Here is a 17,588-nt window from a genome sequence, read left to right as displayed (position 1 = left end):
CTCTCATATGCTACCTGTCACCATTTACAAACAAAGTCACAGTACACAAACACTGCAATCTGTGCAATTACGACTTACCAAATTGCAGAACCCATAAAAAAGACTGAGATGTAATATTGCTTCCCATAAACAAATATGCTACCCCACAAAATCAAAATAACTTGGTTAGTAGCCTACAACTGTGAGCTGAAGGTTCAATGTCTTAATATAACAATGCCAACTCCAAAATACTGCCACATTCACATCTACTTCCACATACACTCTTATCATTGTGTAGATTTTCCATCTTAAATTCATACTGAACAAATTAAAAACAAATGTTTATTTTTAAAAAAAAATTCATTAGGTGACACCTCTATCGGGAAAAATACTGGTAACATATTCTAGTTCACAATATTAAGATAATAAATTGGTTGTGATTCTTGACAAGTCCTAAACAGAAATCAAGCTAACCATGAGAAACACAGATTAATCCCATAGGAACACTGGCATTAAACAGGCCCTGTCTACAGGTGTGTTTTGATTTTGTAAACACTTCCCTTCTGGGCTAGCCTCGGGCTTACAGATGGCAGAGTTAAGGGAATCTGGGTGGCTAGTGAGTGTGGATGAGTAGAGCAGCTTTTCTCTGGGAATGGATGGTATTTGGGAACAGTGATGTGTGGCGCTGATGTACCGAGATACTGATGTGTTGTGTGTGTTCCAGTTTTGCATTGTTGTCCCTTAGCAACATGTTCTCCTTGATGTTACCTTAACATTGCACACAACCCCTTAGCAACTTGTTTTTTACCACTGTGACCTGTGTCCCTCGGGACACCCCTGGTTGAGTCACCACAGCAGGGACTGACCCTGAAATCTCTGCTTCCCCAAGCATGAGCTGCTGCTCCCTGAGCTAAAAGACCCCACTGCTTGGCCAGGCTACAGCTCCTCAGCTTCCACCTCCGGCTCAGTCAGGCTGAGGGGAGAGAGCCTCGAGGGTGGGGATGGGTCACAGACCTCTGAACTAAGGTGGGAACCTGAGAGGTTCCCTCCTGGTGCCAGGCCCGCCCAGGGACCTGGGGCTCTAGCACAGCCAGGCTGGGCACCTCGCTGGCTCCCTAGGCTGCTAGAGACTGGGAGCCAGGCCAGAAGGGGGGCAGCCGCGTGGGTAGGTCCCTGCCAGCCACCAGGACCCAGAACCGCGGAGGGGAAGGGGCTGCTCCTGGGGTCCCATCCAGCCGCCCTCGCGCTGGGGCTCCCCGCGGTGCGGCCCCCTTACCTCCTCCACCAGGGCGGCGAAGTGCTCCAGGGAGGAGGCGGGCAGGTCCCCGTAGAGCAGCTCCCCGGGGCCGGGCGGGACGCTCAGCGGCCCGGGCCCCCTGCGCAGGAAGAACAGCGCCTTGCCGCGGCCAGGGCTGGCCGGGAGCTCGGTGCTGAGCCCCAGCTGCCCCGCCGGGCTCAGCGTCACCAGCAGCAGCGGCGGCTGCCCCGCCGCGCCCTCCAGGAAGCCCCGCAGCAGGGGCTGCGCCTCGGGGCTGCCCGCACAGCGCTCCCAGCGCTCCGGCTTCAGCCGCAGGCTCCGCACCACGCGCTCCCCGAGCAGCCGGACGCGGGGATCCGAGGTCGGGGAGTCCTCCGCGGGGGAACCCTCCTCCTCCTCCTCCGGGCCGGCCATGGCGCTGCAGGCAGGACGCCCCGGAGCGGCGGCTGGGTAGGTGGCTGCGTCCGGCTCCCGGAGCTGGGGGCTGGGGCTGTGCTGGGGGCAGGGTCCGGGGAGCGGGCTGCGCTCGGATCCCGGAGCTGGGGGCTGGGGCTGTGCTGGGGGCAGAGTCCGGGGAGCGGGCTGCCCTCGGGTCCCGGGGCTGGGGGCTGCGCTGGGGGCAGGGTCCGGGGCTGGGGGCTGCGCTCGAGTCCCGGGGCTGGGGGCTGCGCTCGGGGCAGGGTCCGGGTCTAGGGGCTGCGCCCAGGTCCCGGGGCTGGGGGCTGCGCTCGGGGCAGGGTCCGGGTCTAGGGGCTGCGCCCAGGTCCCGGGGCTGGGGGCTGCGCTCGGGGCAGGGTCCGGGTCTGGGGGCTGCGCCCGGGTCCCAGGGCTGGGTGCCGCGCTCGGAGCAGGGTCCAGGGAGGGGACTGCGCTCGAGTCCCGGGGCTGGGGGCTGCGCTCGGGGCAGGGTCCGGGTCCAGGGCTGCGCCCGGGTCCCGGGGCTGGGGGCTGCGCTCGGGGCAGGGTCCGGGGAGGGGGCTGCGCTCGGGTTCCGGGGCAGGGTCTGGGGAGGGGGCTGCGCTCGAGTCCCGGGGCTGGGGGCTGCACTCGGGGCAGGGTCCGAGGAGAAGGCTGCGCCGGGGGCCCGGGGCTGCGCTTGATGCTCCGCGCCGGCTGCCAGCTGAGGCTCCTTGGCGACTGTGTGTACAGGGCGGAGCTGCGGTTGCTCTGGAGACTGGACGCGGCTCCTCCCCCGCCTCAGGCAGCGGCCGAGGCAGCTCCGATTCCCTCCGGCTGGCCCAGCCTTGAGCGGCAGGAGGCGGAGGCTTGTGGCTCAACCCGGGGTGGGTGTTTCGCGATGAGTGCGAGGGACTGTGGCAGATGCCCCCGACACACACACACCCCCGCTGGCCCAGGGCCCCAGGGGTGCGTGTCCTAGTGCCATCACTCTGCCGGCACCTGCACCTGGCTCGCCTGGGGTTTGACTTGTCTCTCCCAGCATGATCAGATGTCCCGATTTTATAGGGTCAGTCCCAATATTTGGGGCTTTTTCATATATGGGCACCTATTGCCCTCCCCAGGGATGGCTCTAGACAGTTCGCTGCCCCATGCCGTGGGGGGCGCTATGCCGGCCGCCGGGAGTACAGCAGACGGCTCCAGTGGACCTGCTGCAGGCTGGTCCTGTGGTCCGCTGGGAGCCTGCCGGAGGTCCACCGGAGCCGCCTGCCACCCTCCCGGCGGCCGGCATAGCGCCCCCTGCAGCCTGTCGCCCCAAGCACGCACTTGGCATGCTGGGACCTGGAGCCGCCCGGGCCCTCCCACTCCCATCCTGATTTTTCACACTTGCTATCTGGTCACCCTAAGTGTGCATGGGTGCTGGAACTGGGGTGCTGGAACTAGGGAGGGGGACCGCCACACCCCCTGGCTTGAAATCATTTCCATCATATGCAAGGTTACCATTTGGTTCAATGGTGTGTGCACACACACACCAGCGCTCCTGCCAGTGTGGGGGGCTGGCGAGTTCTGTGAGGATCCATGGCCTGCCCCTGCCGGCTACAGCTTTGGAGGTGACACAAAGGAGCGGACTGTGCTTGCGCTTGGATTTCAACCTGTGGTCCATGAATCCTGGGGTGGGGGGGTTCTGCAGACTGTCTAAGATTCCCAAAGGGGTCTGCAAATAAAACAAGGTTGAAACTCCCTGCTCTAGTGCTTTGTGCCTGTGAGAGCATTTGCAGCATTGGGATGTCACCAAAAGCTGAATGTCCTTCCAAGGGAGTTGACTGGAAGGGGGAATTGGCCTGGTTCTGCTGGGCAGCACTGGTGCTAGAGTTCCTCTGCACAGCTTTGTTTGCAGAACTGCAGGGACAGGGTTTCTGTCAGGGTTTATCCCAGGCAATGCAAACCCCAAGATCACATTCCTGCCCTCTAGCAGAGTGGGCTGGTTGCAGCTGGGCAATAGTTTTAGCAGCTTCTTGTGCAGGAAGCAGTGTTTTCTTTGTGGCATAGAAGCCTGCAGAGCTTTTTCTTGTGCTTTGAGAGCCAGTCTGATGCCCCCTGCTACATTTATTGTGACCTACTGGGAAGGTGTGTGTGATGGGTTCAGTCACAAAGACCCCCCTTGGGACTGTTACCCGATGTGCTGAAATTACCTCTGAGCCCATTTTCCCTGCCAGCTTGGGACTCCAGAACCCTGCCTTGTTGAGCCAGACATGCTAGCCTGCTGCACCACAGACTCAGCGTCTGAACCACGCCCCCAAAGTGACAGGCTTTAAGTGAAAACTGCTCAGCAAGTTACCTACCTCCAGCACCCAGTTCCCAATGGGATCCAAACCTCAAATAAATCTGTTTTACTCTGTATAAAGCGTGTACACGGTAAACTCATAAATTGTCCACCGTCTATAACACTGATAGAGAGAGATGCACAGCTGTTTGCTCCCCCAGGTATTAATCACTTACTCTGGGCATATTAATAAAAGTATAAAAAGTAGGATTTAGGTGGTTTCAAGTAATAACAGACAGAACAAAGTAAGTCACCAAGCAAAATAAAACAAAACACGCAAGTCTAAGCCTAATACATTAAGAAACTAATTACAGGTAAGATTTCATCCTGATAGTCCAGTAAACTTCTTTCACAGAATAGACTCCTTCCTAGTCTGGGCCCAATCCTTTCCCCTGGTACAGTCCTTGTTAGTTTTAGCAGACATCTTAGGTGGTAAACGGGTATTCTCATGACTGGGACCCTTTGTCCTGCTCCACTCCCTTTTATAGCTTTGACACAAGGCGGGAATCTTTTGTCTCTCTGGGTCTCCACCCCTCCATCTAAATGGAAAAGTACCAGATTTAAGATGCATTCCGCTATCAAGTGACATGATCACATGTCCTGTGAGACCCCAGCCTCCATTATTCCTGAGCTGGCCCACAGGTACACAGGAAGGTTTTCAGGTAAACAGAGCCATTTACAGTTCATTGATTTTGAAGCACCCTTAATGGCCTCCACTTAATATATTTACATCAGTAATACAAGTTTATATCTTATTCTCCTAACTCCAGACATAGAAATAACACATGCAAACAAATAGGATGAACGAACACACACAGTAGAATATAGGCTTTGTAATGATACCTTACAAGAGACCTTTTGCATAAAGCATATTCCAGTTACATCATATTCAGATTCATAAGCATATTTTCATAAAGAATGTGGATGCAATGGCACAGTGTGTTCAGTCTCCATGGCTCTGTAGCACAGTTCTACTTTTGTTTGGTTGATGTGGGGCTCATTCAGAAATGTCTGAGTTCTAAGTTTTCCCAGAGTGACCTGTAGGGTCTGGGTATGGCAGACTTTCTCTGGACTGGCTGGCTAGATAGTGTGGCCACATCAGCCACATATAGCAGCACTTTATCTCAGAGTTGTGCAGTGGAACTCCTAGCTTTGGGGGACTGTTCCAGTAGGGCTGGCAGGTCACCCATGTGTAGATTGAAGAGAATGGAGCTGAGATTCCTCCTTTATTCCCCTTTTTTGCTTGAAAGGCCTCCATTAGCCTGCTGTTTATTTTTAGCCTGCATTGGATGCATGGCACATGATTTAATGTCCTATGTTTTCCCACCAGTTCCATTTTGTAGAAATTGAAGATTCCATCCTGGGTGCCTGACTGAGCTAAAGGCTTTTCTTGGCCCCCGGAAGCAGGCAAGCATCTCCCATTTTTTTTGTTGTTGTTGTTGTTTGTTCGTTCTTTTATACATTGTTTGGTTAAAAGGTAGGAATCAATGGTCACTTTTCTGAATAGAGAGAGGTAAACAGCGGTGTCCCCCAGGGGTCTGTACTGGGACCAGTCAACATATTCATAAATGATCTGGAAAAGGGGGTAAACAGTGAGGTGGCAAAATTTGCAGATGTTACAAAACTACTCAAGATAGTTAAGTCCTGGGTAGGCTGCAAAGAGCTACAAAAGGATCTCTCAAAACTGGGTGACTGGGCAACATAATAGCAGATGAAAATCAATGTTGATAAATGCAAAGTAATGCACATTGGAAAACATAATCCCAACTATACATATATAATGATGGGGTCTAAATTAGCTGTTACCACTCAAGAGACAGATCTTGGAATGATTATGGATAGTTCTCTGAAAACATCCACTCAGTGCAGTCAAAAAAGCAAACAGAATGTTGGGAATCATTAAGGGATATATAATAAGACAGAAAATATCATGCTGCCTCTATATAAATCCATGGTAAGCCCACATCTCGAATACTGCATGCAGATGTGGTCACCCCATCTTGAAAAAGATGTATCAGAATTGGAAAAGGTTCAGAAAAGGGCCACAAAAATGATTAAGAGTATAGAATGGCTTTTGTATGAAGAGAGATTAATAAAACTAGGACTTTTCAGCTTGGAAAAGAAATGACTAAGGGGGGATATGATAGAGGTCTATAAAATCATGACTGGTGCAGAGAAAGTAAATAAGGAAGTGTTATTTACTCATAACACAAAAACTAGGAGTTAACAAATGAAATTAATAGGCAGCTGGTTTAAAACAAACAAAAGGAAGTATTTTTTCACACTACGCCCAGTCAACCTGTGGAACTCCTTGTCAGAGGATGTTGGGAAGGCCAAGACTATAACAGGACTCAAAAAAGAACTAGGTAAGTTCATGGAGGATAGGTCCATCAATGGCTATTCGCCAGGATGGGCAGGGATGGTGTCCCTAACCTGTTTGCCAGAATCTGGGAATGGGCAACAGGATGGATCACTTGATGATTACCTGTACTGTTCATTCCCTCAAGGGCACTGGCCACTGTCAGTATGAGCTAGCATGTGTCTGTCTACCCAAGCTGGGAATAACATCTATCTACCTCAGGCTGAGCTTCCTCCTCCAAGAGGCCGATGTGGCTAGTGCAAGGAGGGTGGTTCTGGGCTCCTTTGGGCCACAGACAGGGAGATGAAAATGAACAGAAAGAGGCTCAGGCTTTACGCTGTTTTTTATTCCCCCCTCCCACCCCCGTTTGAACCTTCAGATCCGCAGCCCAGCCACCTACCGCACAAATAGCTTACGGGGTTAGGGTTAGAGGCCGAGACTCTGGGTTTGCAGAGGTGGTATCCCAGCAGGTGACCAGAAGATCACACTAAAATATTGGGACACATTGGGGTGACATCAGCCCTGCCCACAGTCCACCCCCACTCCTCCGAGGCTCTGCCCCAGCTCCAGCTCCCTCCCTGCTCAGCCCCCCACTCACCTCCTCACCCTCCCCACCTGCCACTCACCCCTAGGGCACTGACTTCCCCTCTCCTGGGTGAGTGCTTTCCTCTTCCTGCCCTCGCCCCGCCCTCATGCCACCCTCTTCCCCCAAGTCCCCACCCCTGCCCTGCCTCTTCTCCATCTCCTCCCCTGAGCACACCACCTCCCCACTCCCTCCCAGAAAGCACTAAGCGCTGCCAAACAGCTGTTAGGCGGTGGGAAGCACTGGAGGAGGGGAGGAGCTGGGATGCAGCACCCTGAGGGGAGGAGGCAGTGAGGATGAGGGAGCTTGACTGCAATTTTTCTCCATGGCTGCTCCAGCCCAGGAGCACCCATGGGGTCAGTGCTTCCCTCCCACTCGCCTCCTTACCTGAGTATTGGGACAAGTGGCATCCCAATCATACATTGATGGGGACGTGGGGCAAAGGGTTAAATATTGGGACAGTCCTGATTTTATCGGGGCATCTGGTCACCCTAGTAGCACAGTGGGGTCCTAGCCCATGATTGAGCTCCTAGGCACAACCACAATACAAATAATATCAGAAAAACTGCTGGTAAAGCCTTGCTATTATCCTCTGTAAGGAGCAGCCCATAGAGGGAGCTAAAATACACTTTTTACCACTGGGTGACAACTGGCAACTATTTGTGAACTAGTGCTAGAAATCTGAGTATGAGTATCCCTGAGCTCTCCCCTTGGCTCTGGGAGCTCAGTATGGTCTAGCAGCAGAACAGCCAAGTGTAACAGTGCCCAGAAGGGGCGGGGGGTGGTCATCTTCAGGGGCTGAAGTTGGATTCTCTGGGGCCTGGTCTACACTATGCAGTTAAACCAATTTTAACAGTGTTAAATCGATTTAAAGCTGTACCCGTCCACACTACAATGCACTTTATATCAATTTAAAAGGCTCTTTAAATCGATTTCTGTACTCCTCCCCAATAAGAGGAGTAATGCTAAAATCGATATTAACATCGGTTTAGGGTTAGTGTGGCCGCAAATCGACGTTATTGGTCTCTAGGTGGTATCCCACAGTGCACCACTGTGACCGCTCTGGACAGCAATCTGAACTCAGAGGCGCTGGCCAGGTATACAGGAAAAGCCCCGCGAACTTTTGAATTGCATTTCCTGTTCGGCCAGTGTGGAGCTCTCATCAGCACAGGTGACCACGCAGAGCTCATCAGCACAGGTAACAATGCAGTCTCCTGAGAATAGAAAAAGAGCACCAGCATGGACCACACAAGAGGTACTGGATCTTATCGCTATATGGGGAGAGGATTCAGTGCTAACAGAACTCCGTTCCAAAAGACGAAATGAAAAAATATTTGAAAAAATTTCCAAGGCTATGATGGGAAAAGGCCACACCAGGGACTCAGTGCAGTGCAGAGTGAAAGTTAAGGAGCTCAGACAAGCATACCAGAAAACCAAAGCAGCAAACGGAAGATCCGGGTCAGGGCCAAAAACATGCCGCTTCTATGCTGAGCTGCATGCAATTTTAAGGGGCTGCGCCACCACTACCTCCCCATTGTCCATGGATTCCGAGGTGGGGGTTATAATCTCAACCATGGCTGAGGATTCAGCGGAGGGGGAAGATGAGGAGGATGAGGAAGAGGAGGATGACCTTGCAGCGAGCACACAGCACTCCATTAGCCCCAACAGCCAGGAGCTTTTTGTGACCCAGACGGAATTACCCTCTCAGCCCTTCCAAGCCACAGTCCAGACAGTGAAGCCATGGAAGCAACCTCAGGTGAGTGTACCTTTGTAAATATGAAATGTGGTTTAAAAGCAAGCATTTTTTAATGATTGATTTGCCATGAGGGCTTGGGATGCATTCGCAGCCAGTAAAGTTACTGGAAACATTTGTTAACATGTCTGGGGATGGAGCAGAAATCCTCCAGGGACATCTTCATGAAGCGCTCCTGGAGGTATTCCAAAAGCCTTTGCAGAAGGTTTCTGGGCAAGGCAGCCTTGTTCCGTCCACCATGGTAGGACACTTTACCACGCCATGCATGTAGCAAGTAATCGGGTATCATTGCATGACAAAGCATAGCTGCGTATGGTCCCAGTGACTGCTGGCATTCAAGAAACATCCGTTCTTTATCTCGCTCTGTTATCTGTTAAAAAATGTGGCAAAAGACCACCTTGGCTTAACCACGAGATCTTGCGTGACCTACAAAATAAAAAGGCGTCATATAAAAAATGGAAACTAGGTCAGATTACAAAGGATGAATATAGGCAAATAACACAGGAATGCAGAGGCAAGATTATCAGCTAGCAGCCACGCGGTGGCGGGGCGGGAGGGGAAGGAGGGTGATTAGCAATGATCTTCCATTATACCAGCCATGCGGTGGGGAGAAGGGTAAAGCAATCCTAGAGAATTGGATTGGGGAGGGGAGGGGTTGGCGTCTGCTGCTGCTTGTTAACAGGAAAGAAGCAACAGAGGGCACTGTGTATATGAAGGCTGGAGAAGCTGAAAGACAGTGGCTTACCATGGACGCATGCAAGCTGAATTGTGATTCCCAGACCTGCGTCTGTGAGATCTGTAACACCAGAGCCACAGGCACTCAATATTAAAAGATGCAAAATGCGACCTTATAGTGAAATCACATGTGCTGTGTAAGGTGAATAGTGTTGTTCACTGTGAAAGAGTATAACCATTGTTCTGTAAAATGTATCTTTTAAGATACTTCTCTCCCTTTTTTCCCTCCCTCATGCAGCTGCACATTTTTCAAGCCTCCCTACTCCATCCCGAAGGCTAGCTCAGATAAGGCGGAGGAAGAAAAAGACACTAGACGAAATGTTCTCGGAAATCATGGAAGTGACCCGCAATGAAAGAGCTCATCTGAAGGAGTGGAAGGACATCGTAGCAAAGTACAAGAAAGATGCCAGTGAACGTGAGGATAGGAGAGACGCTTGAGATGAGAGGTGTAGGCAGGAAGATCAGAGGTGGCGGGATGCAACGCTGGAGCTGCTGCGTGATCAAACTGATATCCTCCGACATCTGGTGGATCTTCAGGAAGAGCAGCGGGGTCACAGAGTGCCACTGCAGCCCCTGTCTAACCACCCTCACCACTCACCATGTTCCATATCTTCCTCACCCAGACGTGTAAAAACGCGTCGGGGAAGGCTTTGTGCACCCGCCCACTCCACGCCCGTGGACAGTCCAACCAAAAGGCTGTCATTACATTGAAATGTGCTTAATGGCCTCTTCCTTCCCTCTATCTTCCCAAACCACGCCCGGGATACCTTGTTAATTCTCTGCCTCTTTTTATAATTACTTTTTAATAAAGAATACATGCTTTTTAAACAATAGTGACTTTATTTCCTTATGCAAGCTGTAATCGAAGGGGGAGGGTGGGTTGTTTACAGAGAAGGAGTCAATAAGCGGGGGAGGTTCATGAAGGGGAAACAAACAGCAGTCACACTGTACCCTGGCCCGTGATGAAACTCGTTTTCAAGGCTTCTCTGATGCGCACCGCTTCTTGGTGAGCTCTTCTAATCGCCCTGGTGTCTGGCTGCGCGTAATCAGCAGCCAGGTGATTTGCCTCAGCCTCCCACCCTGCCATAAAGGTCTCCCCCTTACTCTCACAGAGATTGTGGAGCACACAGCAAGCAGCAGTAACAAAGGGGACATTTGTTTGGCTGAGGTCTGAGCGAGTAATATGCACCAGCGAGCCTTTAAATGGCCAAATGCACATTCTACCACCATCCTGCACTTGCTCAGCCTGTAGTTGAACAGCTCCTGACCACTGTCCAAGCTGCCTGTGTATGGCTTCATGAGCCATGGCATCAAGGGGTAGGCTGGGTCACCCAGGCTAACGACAGGCATTTCAACATCCCCAACTGTTATTTTCTGGTCTGGGAAGTAAGTCCCTTGCTGCAGCATTTTAAACAGAGCAGTGCTTCTGAAGACGCAAGTGTCATGAACCTTTCCTGGCCATCCCACATAGATTTTGGTGAAACGTCCCGTGTGATCCACCAGTGCTTGCAGCACCATTGAAAAGTACCCCTTGCGGTTTATGTACTGGGTGCCCTGGTGCCAAGATAGGAATATGGGTTCCATCTATCACCCCCCACCCCCAGTTAGGGAATCCCATTGCGGCAAAGCCATCCACTATGACCTGCACGTTTCCCAGAGTCACAACCTTTCATAACAGCAGCCTTAATGATTGCTTTGGCTACTTGCATCACAGCAGCCCCCACAGTAGATTTTCCCACTCCAAATTGATTCCCGACTGACCAGTAGCTGTCTGGCGTTGCAAGCTTCCAGAGGGCTATTGCCACTCGCTTCTCCACTGTGAGGGCTGCTCTCATCTTGGTATTATGGTGTTTCAGGACAGGGGAAATCAAGTCACTAAGTTCAAAGAAAGTGCTCTTATGCATGTGAAAGTTTCGCAGACACTGCGAATCACCCCACACCTGCAAAACTATGCAGTCCCACTAGTCTATACTTGTTTCCCGGGCCCAAAATCGGCATTCAATGGGTAGAACCTCCCCCATTACCAGCAGGAGCTCCAGAGTGCAGGGGCCCGCGGTTAGGGAGAATTCAGTGTCCATGTCCTCATTCTCGTTGCCGCGCTGCCGTAGCTGCCTCCTCCTCGCCTGCCTTTGCAGTTCATGGTTCACCATAGACAGCACGAGAATGCATGAGGTGTTTACAACATCCACGATTACACTATTGATCTGAGCAGGGTCCATGCTTGCTGTGCTATGGCATTTGCTCAGTTCACCCAGGAAAAAAGGCACAAAATGGTTGTCTGCTGCTTTCACGAAGGGAGGGATGAGGCTGTACCCAGAACCACCTGCGACAATGATTTTTGCCCCATCAGGCACTGGGATCTCAACCCAGAATTCCAAGGGGCAGGGGAGACTGCAGGAACTATGGGATAGCTACAGAATAGCTACCCACAGTGCAACGCTCCAGAAATCAATGCTAGCCATGGACACACACCGCTGAATTAATGTTCCTAGTGTGGCCGCGTGCAATCGACTTTATAATATCTGTTTTATAAAACTGGTTTCTGTTAATTCGAAATTATCCCGTAGTGTAGACATAGCCTGGGTCTAAATGCATGTCCCTCAGTTACTTGAGCTGAACAACTACAGCCAATAGCATGCAAGCAGCAACGGGCTCTTAAAAGCTAAAGCCAGGATGGAGATTTGTGGTGGGTTCCACAAGATTGAGTCCAATCTTTCCAAAAGACAGTGTGGCAAAGAAAGCGAGCCTTGAGGTGGACACATTACAGAGCTGCATTCTAGTCTCTGCTTTGAGCTCATGCACCCCTCCCCCTCAGCTGTGAAGCAGGAGAATTATAGCTATTCTCTCCCCAAAAGGGCTGTGAGCATTAAGGGCACAGAAACATGAAGAGCAGGGATTACAGCCAAGGGGCTCTTGTCTCCGCCAGTAGCCAAGCACCCCTTCTACCAGGTATTAGGTGGGGCAAGTCTCTCTCAAGGCAATCAACATGGATAGTTTGCTGGTTGTGGGGGAATATGAGACAGACCGGCAGACTGTGTGAGTGTCACAAGAGGCATAGTGCTTTCCAGGTTTGGGCGAGCAGAAGGGCAGAAGCCAGCCCCACATCTAGACCAGTAGGCACCTGCTTATGGCCTTCACAGCATATCCCCACCCTATCATCTCATTCAGTATCAAGATGTCTAATTCCACTTCTGATCACCCCCTTGTTATTTTTAAAATAAGCCCCTTTGTGCTTTCTCACACTGCCCCACAAGCTTGGAAAAGCTCCCCATAAATACCTGCAAAACTAAGAGTACAGATACACTATGCTGTACAGCTATAGTGCCATAGGGTAGACAGTTCCTACATCAACAGAAAGGGTTTTTCTGTCCATGTAATTAATGCCTCAGATGTGGTAGCTAGGTTGAAGGAAGAATTCTTGGGCATGATATTTTCAAAACAGCCCTCAGTGATGTAACTAGCTCGAAGTTGGAAGTGTAGACCAGGCCTAACTATTACGCTCTTTCAAATTCACCAGGTCTACAAAAGTTTGACAAGTCAGGCTTCTGGTGTGCTGAGACCACTGCCCTTCACACTGCTTACCCTTGTCTTTGTGCTCCCCACTTGTCTTAGAGACTGTAAACATTTTGGCAGCAGGAACTGTTTTGTTGTGTTCGGACAGCACTTAGCACTATGGTACTACAAATCATGCTGGGCTCAATACAGCTAAACTGGCTGTAGACATGCTACTCACCACACGGCCAAGAGTCTCAGGGTCAAACCCTGGGCCATTGACTTAGTAGGCCAGGATTGTCACCCTCCAACTGCCCTGGATCTGACTCTGTAGATGTGGGTGGGACTGGCCCATGGAGATACTCCCTCTCATTGAGGGAGCAACACTATATTGGAACTGGAAAAGGTACAGAAAAGGGCAACAAAAATGTTTAGTGGCATGAAACAGCTTCTCTCTGAGAGGAGATTAATAAAATAGACTTTAAGCAAGTGTTATTTACTCCTTCTCATAACACAAGAACTTAGGGCTTACCACATGAAAAATATGCAGACTATTTAAAACAAAGGGAAGTGTTTTTTTCACACAACACAGTGTCAGCTTGTGAAACTCCTTGCTAGGGGATGTTGTGAAGGCCAAAAGCATACCTGAGTTTAAAAAAACCCAAGAAGTTCTTGGAAGATAGGTCCATCAATGGCTATGAGCCAGGATGGGCAGGTATGGTGTCCCTAGCCTCTGGTTGCCAGAAACTGGGAGTGGATGGATCACTTGATTATCTGTTCTGTTCATTCTCTCCAGGGTAACCTGCGTGGGTCGCTGTCAGAAGACAGGATAGTGGGCTAGATGAACCTTTGGTTGTGGCTCTTATGTAATGTTGTCCACTGGGGCTGATCCCTACCGTGCCCGTGCTCACTCTGCCTGGGGCAGTGGTACCACCTCATTGTGGGGCATATTGCTGGGTCTTCCAAAACCAGCATAAAACCCTATTTCCTGTAAAACTCCCAGAGCCAGAGGGCAGCTCTGGAACATGCAGCCCTGGCTGAGAGGAACACAGGGCTTCCCAGCCTAGAGAGAGGAGTCTAGATTTTGCCAGCCATTGCTACACAGCAGTGTGGAGCATGGGGAAATGAAGGCAGCAGGTTTCTTTATGTGGGCAGCATGGACAAAAGTCAGCTGTGCTTCTAGACAAGGGCTGCTGCATGCTGGGCAGTAGTGACACGTGTAGCCAGCAGAGAGAAAATGTTCCACAGGCTCATCATTTAATTTTGTATCTGGGTGGGGGTAGCAGCCCCCATTTCAAAGTGAGGAACAAGAGGGCAATCTCACACTGGGGAAGCAGTTAGCCCTGTGGCCTTGGCCAAGCTCCAGCCAGAGCAATTCACCTGTGCACCACAGGACATGCCTCTGACTTTGCAATTAGAATGACAAATACTGTACAGATCTTTGGTCCTAACCACCCCCACACAGCTTCCCAGAGGGTACCGAGTAACTTTTCCATTAATTCACTAAGTAATTAGGATCAGTAATGAAGGGTATTCTTGTGTTCATTTTGGATAAAGTGTGGTCTGCAGGGTGCTTATGCATAGGGAAGCATGCTGTGGCTCACCAGCCTAGGAACATACTAGAGAAGGCCAGGGGGAAGACGGGTGAGCTCAGCATGTGGAATGAAGAACTATGCACATGTGATAAACAAACCCATATCTGGAAAGGTTAACTCTGATTGGTTAGAGGTTCATGTTATATAACTTGTTATGTAAGTGGCATGTGCTATAAAATAGCAAGGGGAGGGGCTCCTTGCTGGAGGGATGCTGCCTGATTTTTTGTACCAGGGGTTTTCCTTGTGCACATATTTGAATAAAGCCTTATTGAATTGAATCACATCGCATGGAAGTCCCTTGCTTCTACCCAGCATCAGACTCACTGGGAACCACAAAATCCCAACAGTAAAGAGCCAGGATTGCTGTTGCCTCAGTGTGGAAGACTAGTACAGCACGTTTTTTTTTTCCTATTCTTTTTCACTCTCTCCATTTATCCATGACTTGTTGGCAATGGCTCACAGTTGTGAAACAATTCCTACCCTCATCTGCTGCACTGGAAAATCTGAACCCGTCCAATTACTATTTTGCCTGCATTTTAGTAATAGCTTTACTTAGAACAGTTCTGTGAGACTTCTTACTAGTGTGTTGTCACTGTGCCTTGTTAAACAGCAGCTATTTTACATTACACAGGGCTGCATTCCTAAGAGATAAACAAACAACAACAGGGATTAGGTTAGATCAGACAATTCAGAGCAATGAACAAAAGACACTTAAGTGTCGCAGGGTCTCAAAACCTCGTGACTTTGTGAAGTATTGAATTGTACTTGTCATTATAGCTTCCCTCTGTAGATGATGTTACAGCCCTGCTAAACCACAAATGATTTGTTATTTAGCCAATTCGTCTTAATTTTCACACTGACTGAAGATTTAACATTCTTAAAGCTCTGCTACCACCATTTCTTGAGCAAACCTTTCATGTAGGATTAGTTGCTTAAAATCAGTTTTTGGTACAAGAAAAAACCTTCTGATTAAGCCAGACAGTTAAGCAGGGTCTCCCCAGAAATGCACTGAAAACTGTTGCAATAACCACACAGCTGAGCAGAGTAAGGAACACCACTAGTTTGACACAGATTCAGAAATCCAAGGTGAGAAGCCACCACTGTGATCATCTAGTCTGACCTACCGTAGAGCACAAGTCACAGAACCAACCCCCCTCCCCCGAATAAATTCCTTTTGAACTAAAGAATCTTTTTTTAAAAAAAAAAAGCCAATCTTGATTTACAAGTTGTCAGTGATGGAAAATCCTTCATGGCCCTTGGTAAACTGTTCCACTGGTTAGCAGAGGAGTGCTGTTCTCTCAGCAGCACACCCTCTGTTATGTTAGTTCACTTGTGAACCTTCCCTTTCCCCTTATCCAGCTGATCGAGTACTGGATGGGACTCAGTCCCTTGGTGTCTACCCAGCCATGTGGCCCTCTGATTGAAAAAGCTTTACAGAGATGCTGTCCTATTTAGCACTTCAGTCTCTACCCCAGAGCAGTAGAGGAGAAGCATCCAACTTTGGTATCAGCTCCTTAGTTACATGAACAAAATGAGCCGATTGTGTGGCAAAGGAAGATTATTTTCCCTGAACTCAAGTGATACAGAGTAGTGCTAGAGGGGGCATAAATCCCTACCCATAGCTCAAGAACTTGAGAGAGTCTGATCTTTCCAGCAGGGCTACGACACCAATTTAGGATCAGGGTCATACTCAGCTATTCCCAGTTTGTTTTGTTCAGATCAGTGCTATGAAGAGATCAGATCTGCTCACTAGCAGAACTTGTAGAATCAAATTGAGAAAGCCATAATAATAAAGACGAACACTGCAAAATTACTCAAGATTCCTGTGTTCAAGCCCAGTGAAGCTCAAGCTCCAAAATAAACTGTTAATCGGGTCTCATTTTATTGTGGAATTACCTCATCTCATCATCTGGGATCAGACCCTTATTTACACTGTTACATTCCCACAATTGTGAGCAGGGGCTTTCCCAATGTACTCTGGGAGATTCCATGGCCCCATGGGGGTTTTGTGGACCTCACCTTCAGCGACTTCCTGTCATCACAACTGCTGTTACACACAACAGCTTCCTGTCTAAAACCAAAAATAAATAAAAACACTTGGGGGAAGAAAGGCAGCTGGAAGTTGACAGATAGCTGGTAGCACCAGCAGGAAACATGAATTGCATGTGCTGACATGGGCCAGAGACATTGTCAATGCTTATTGTATACTTGGTAATGTCAGCACAAGGGGGAACCCCGCCCATGTAGCAGGTGCAGGCATTGCCAGCCCATCACCACAGGCACTCCATGCCCTCACTTGGGGGGGGGGGGGGGGGGGCAGGTATGCAGCACTCCACACTCCCCAAAGCTGCTCAGAGCCACTTTCTTTCAAAGGCTGTATGCTGCTTGGCTCAGTTTGCTGTTTTAAGCTTCTTGCTTGGCCCTTCCTGATGGTTCTCTGCATGTTCCCGTTTCTTTGAGACCGGGGTCGACTTGCTAGCCTTGTTCTTGCTGTCCACCAGTTTCTCTGAAGCTACAATAGCCTCTTTCAACAGGCGCAGCTCCCGCTTCTCCTTCCGCTCCTCCATTTCCACAATCTCATCAGCAAACAGAGCCTTCAGGGGCTGGATCAGCTTAGGGATTGTCACAAAGTCCCCAAAACACACCTGAAAGGCAATGAGTTTCAGGTTGACATTCACAGGGAGGGGATACTGCAGAGGTATAGCATTTTGCTCTATGCCTGTTTCCCCTTACACCCTTTGTCTCATCCATTTACACCTCAAGCTCTTTAGACCAGGGACACTCATTATATCTGTCTAGCACCCAGCCCAGTGGGGTCCAGATCACAATACAGGGGCAGTGGGCGTTTCCTTTTCTATTTATCTCCGAATCCCCAGAGAAGGCACCGTGTAAAAAGATCTCTTCTGAGCACAAGGCAGGGAATACACAATATAAAAGAGTTAATGGGCACCAATCCTTCGCCTAGTACTTGTTCAGTTCAATAAGCAAGTGCAACAAGTTTGTGTTTAGTGGCCTTTTGCCATGTAAAGACACACCCAGAAAGAATGCAATGAGGTGAGGGGAAGGAGATGGATGGCACTCCATGCACGGATTATACCTAAGGTAGCAATAATGC

At 50.0% G+C, this 17,588-nt stretch overlaps 2 protein-coding genes across 7 annotated transcripts in view; both read right to left on the bottom strand.

Moving 5' to 3' along the window:
• DNAH9 (dynein axonemal heavy chain 9) overlaps positions 1-1,730 on the bottom strand; it is a 392,319-nt gene extending 390,589 nt beyond the window's left edge. For 2 of the 4 annotated variants that reach the window (XM_050919196.1, XM_050919197.1), the window contains exon 1: positions 1,256-1,340. Coding sequence is in view for 1 of the 4 variants with exons in the window: in XM_050919194.1 (XP_050775151.1) it covers positions 1,256-1,651 (396 nt within the window). In the remaining 3 variants the exon portion in view is untranslated. Of the gene's footprint in view, positions 1-1,255 lie in introns of all 4 variants that reach the window. The other 2 variants (XM_050919194.1, XM_050919195.1) reach the window with 2 other exon arrangements.
• A 14,603-nt stretch (positions 1,731-16,333) lies between these two features.
• Positions 16,334-17,588, bottom strand: part of ELAC2 (elaC ribonuclease Z 2) — a 31,260-nt gene continuing 30,005 nt past the window's right edge. For all 3 annotated transcript variants that reach the window (XM_050919247.1, XM_050919245.1, XM_050919246.1), the window contains one exon: positions 16,334-17,118. In XM_050919247.1, coding sequence (XP_050775204.1) covers positions 16,864-17,118 — 255 coding nt within the window. In that variant the 3' untranslated portion in view covers positions 16,334-16,863. The remainder of the gene's footprint in view (positions 17,119-17,588) is intronic.

The sequence above is a fragment of the Gopherus flavomarginatus genome, chromosome 12 (assembly GCF_025201925.1).
Source record: "Gopherus flavomarginatus isolate rGopFla2 chromosome 12, rGopFla2.mat.asm, whole genome shotgun sequence".
Lineage (NCBI taxonomy): Eukaryota > Metazoa > Chordata > Testudines > Testudinidae > Gopherus > Gopherus flavomarginatus.
The sequence above is the reverse complement of the archived record's forward strand: the minus strand, read 5'-3'. Positions and strand labels throughout refer to the sequence as shown.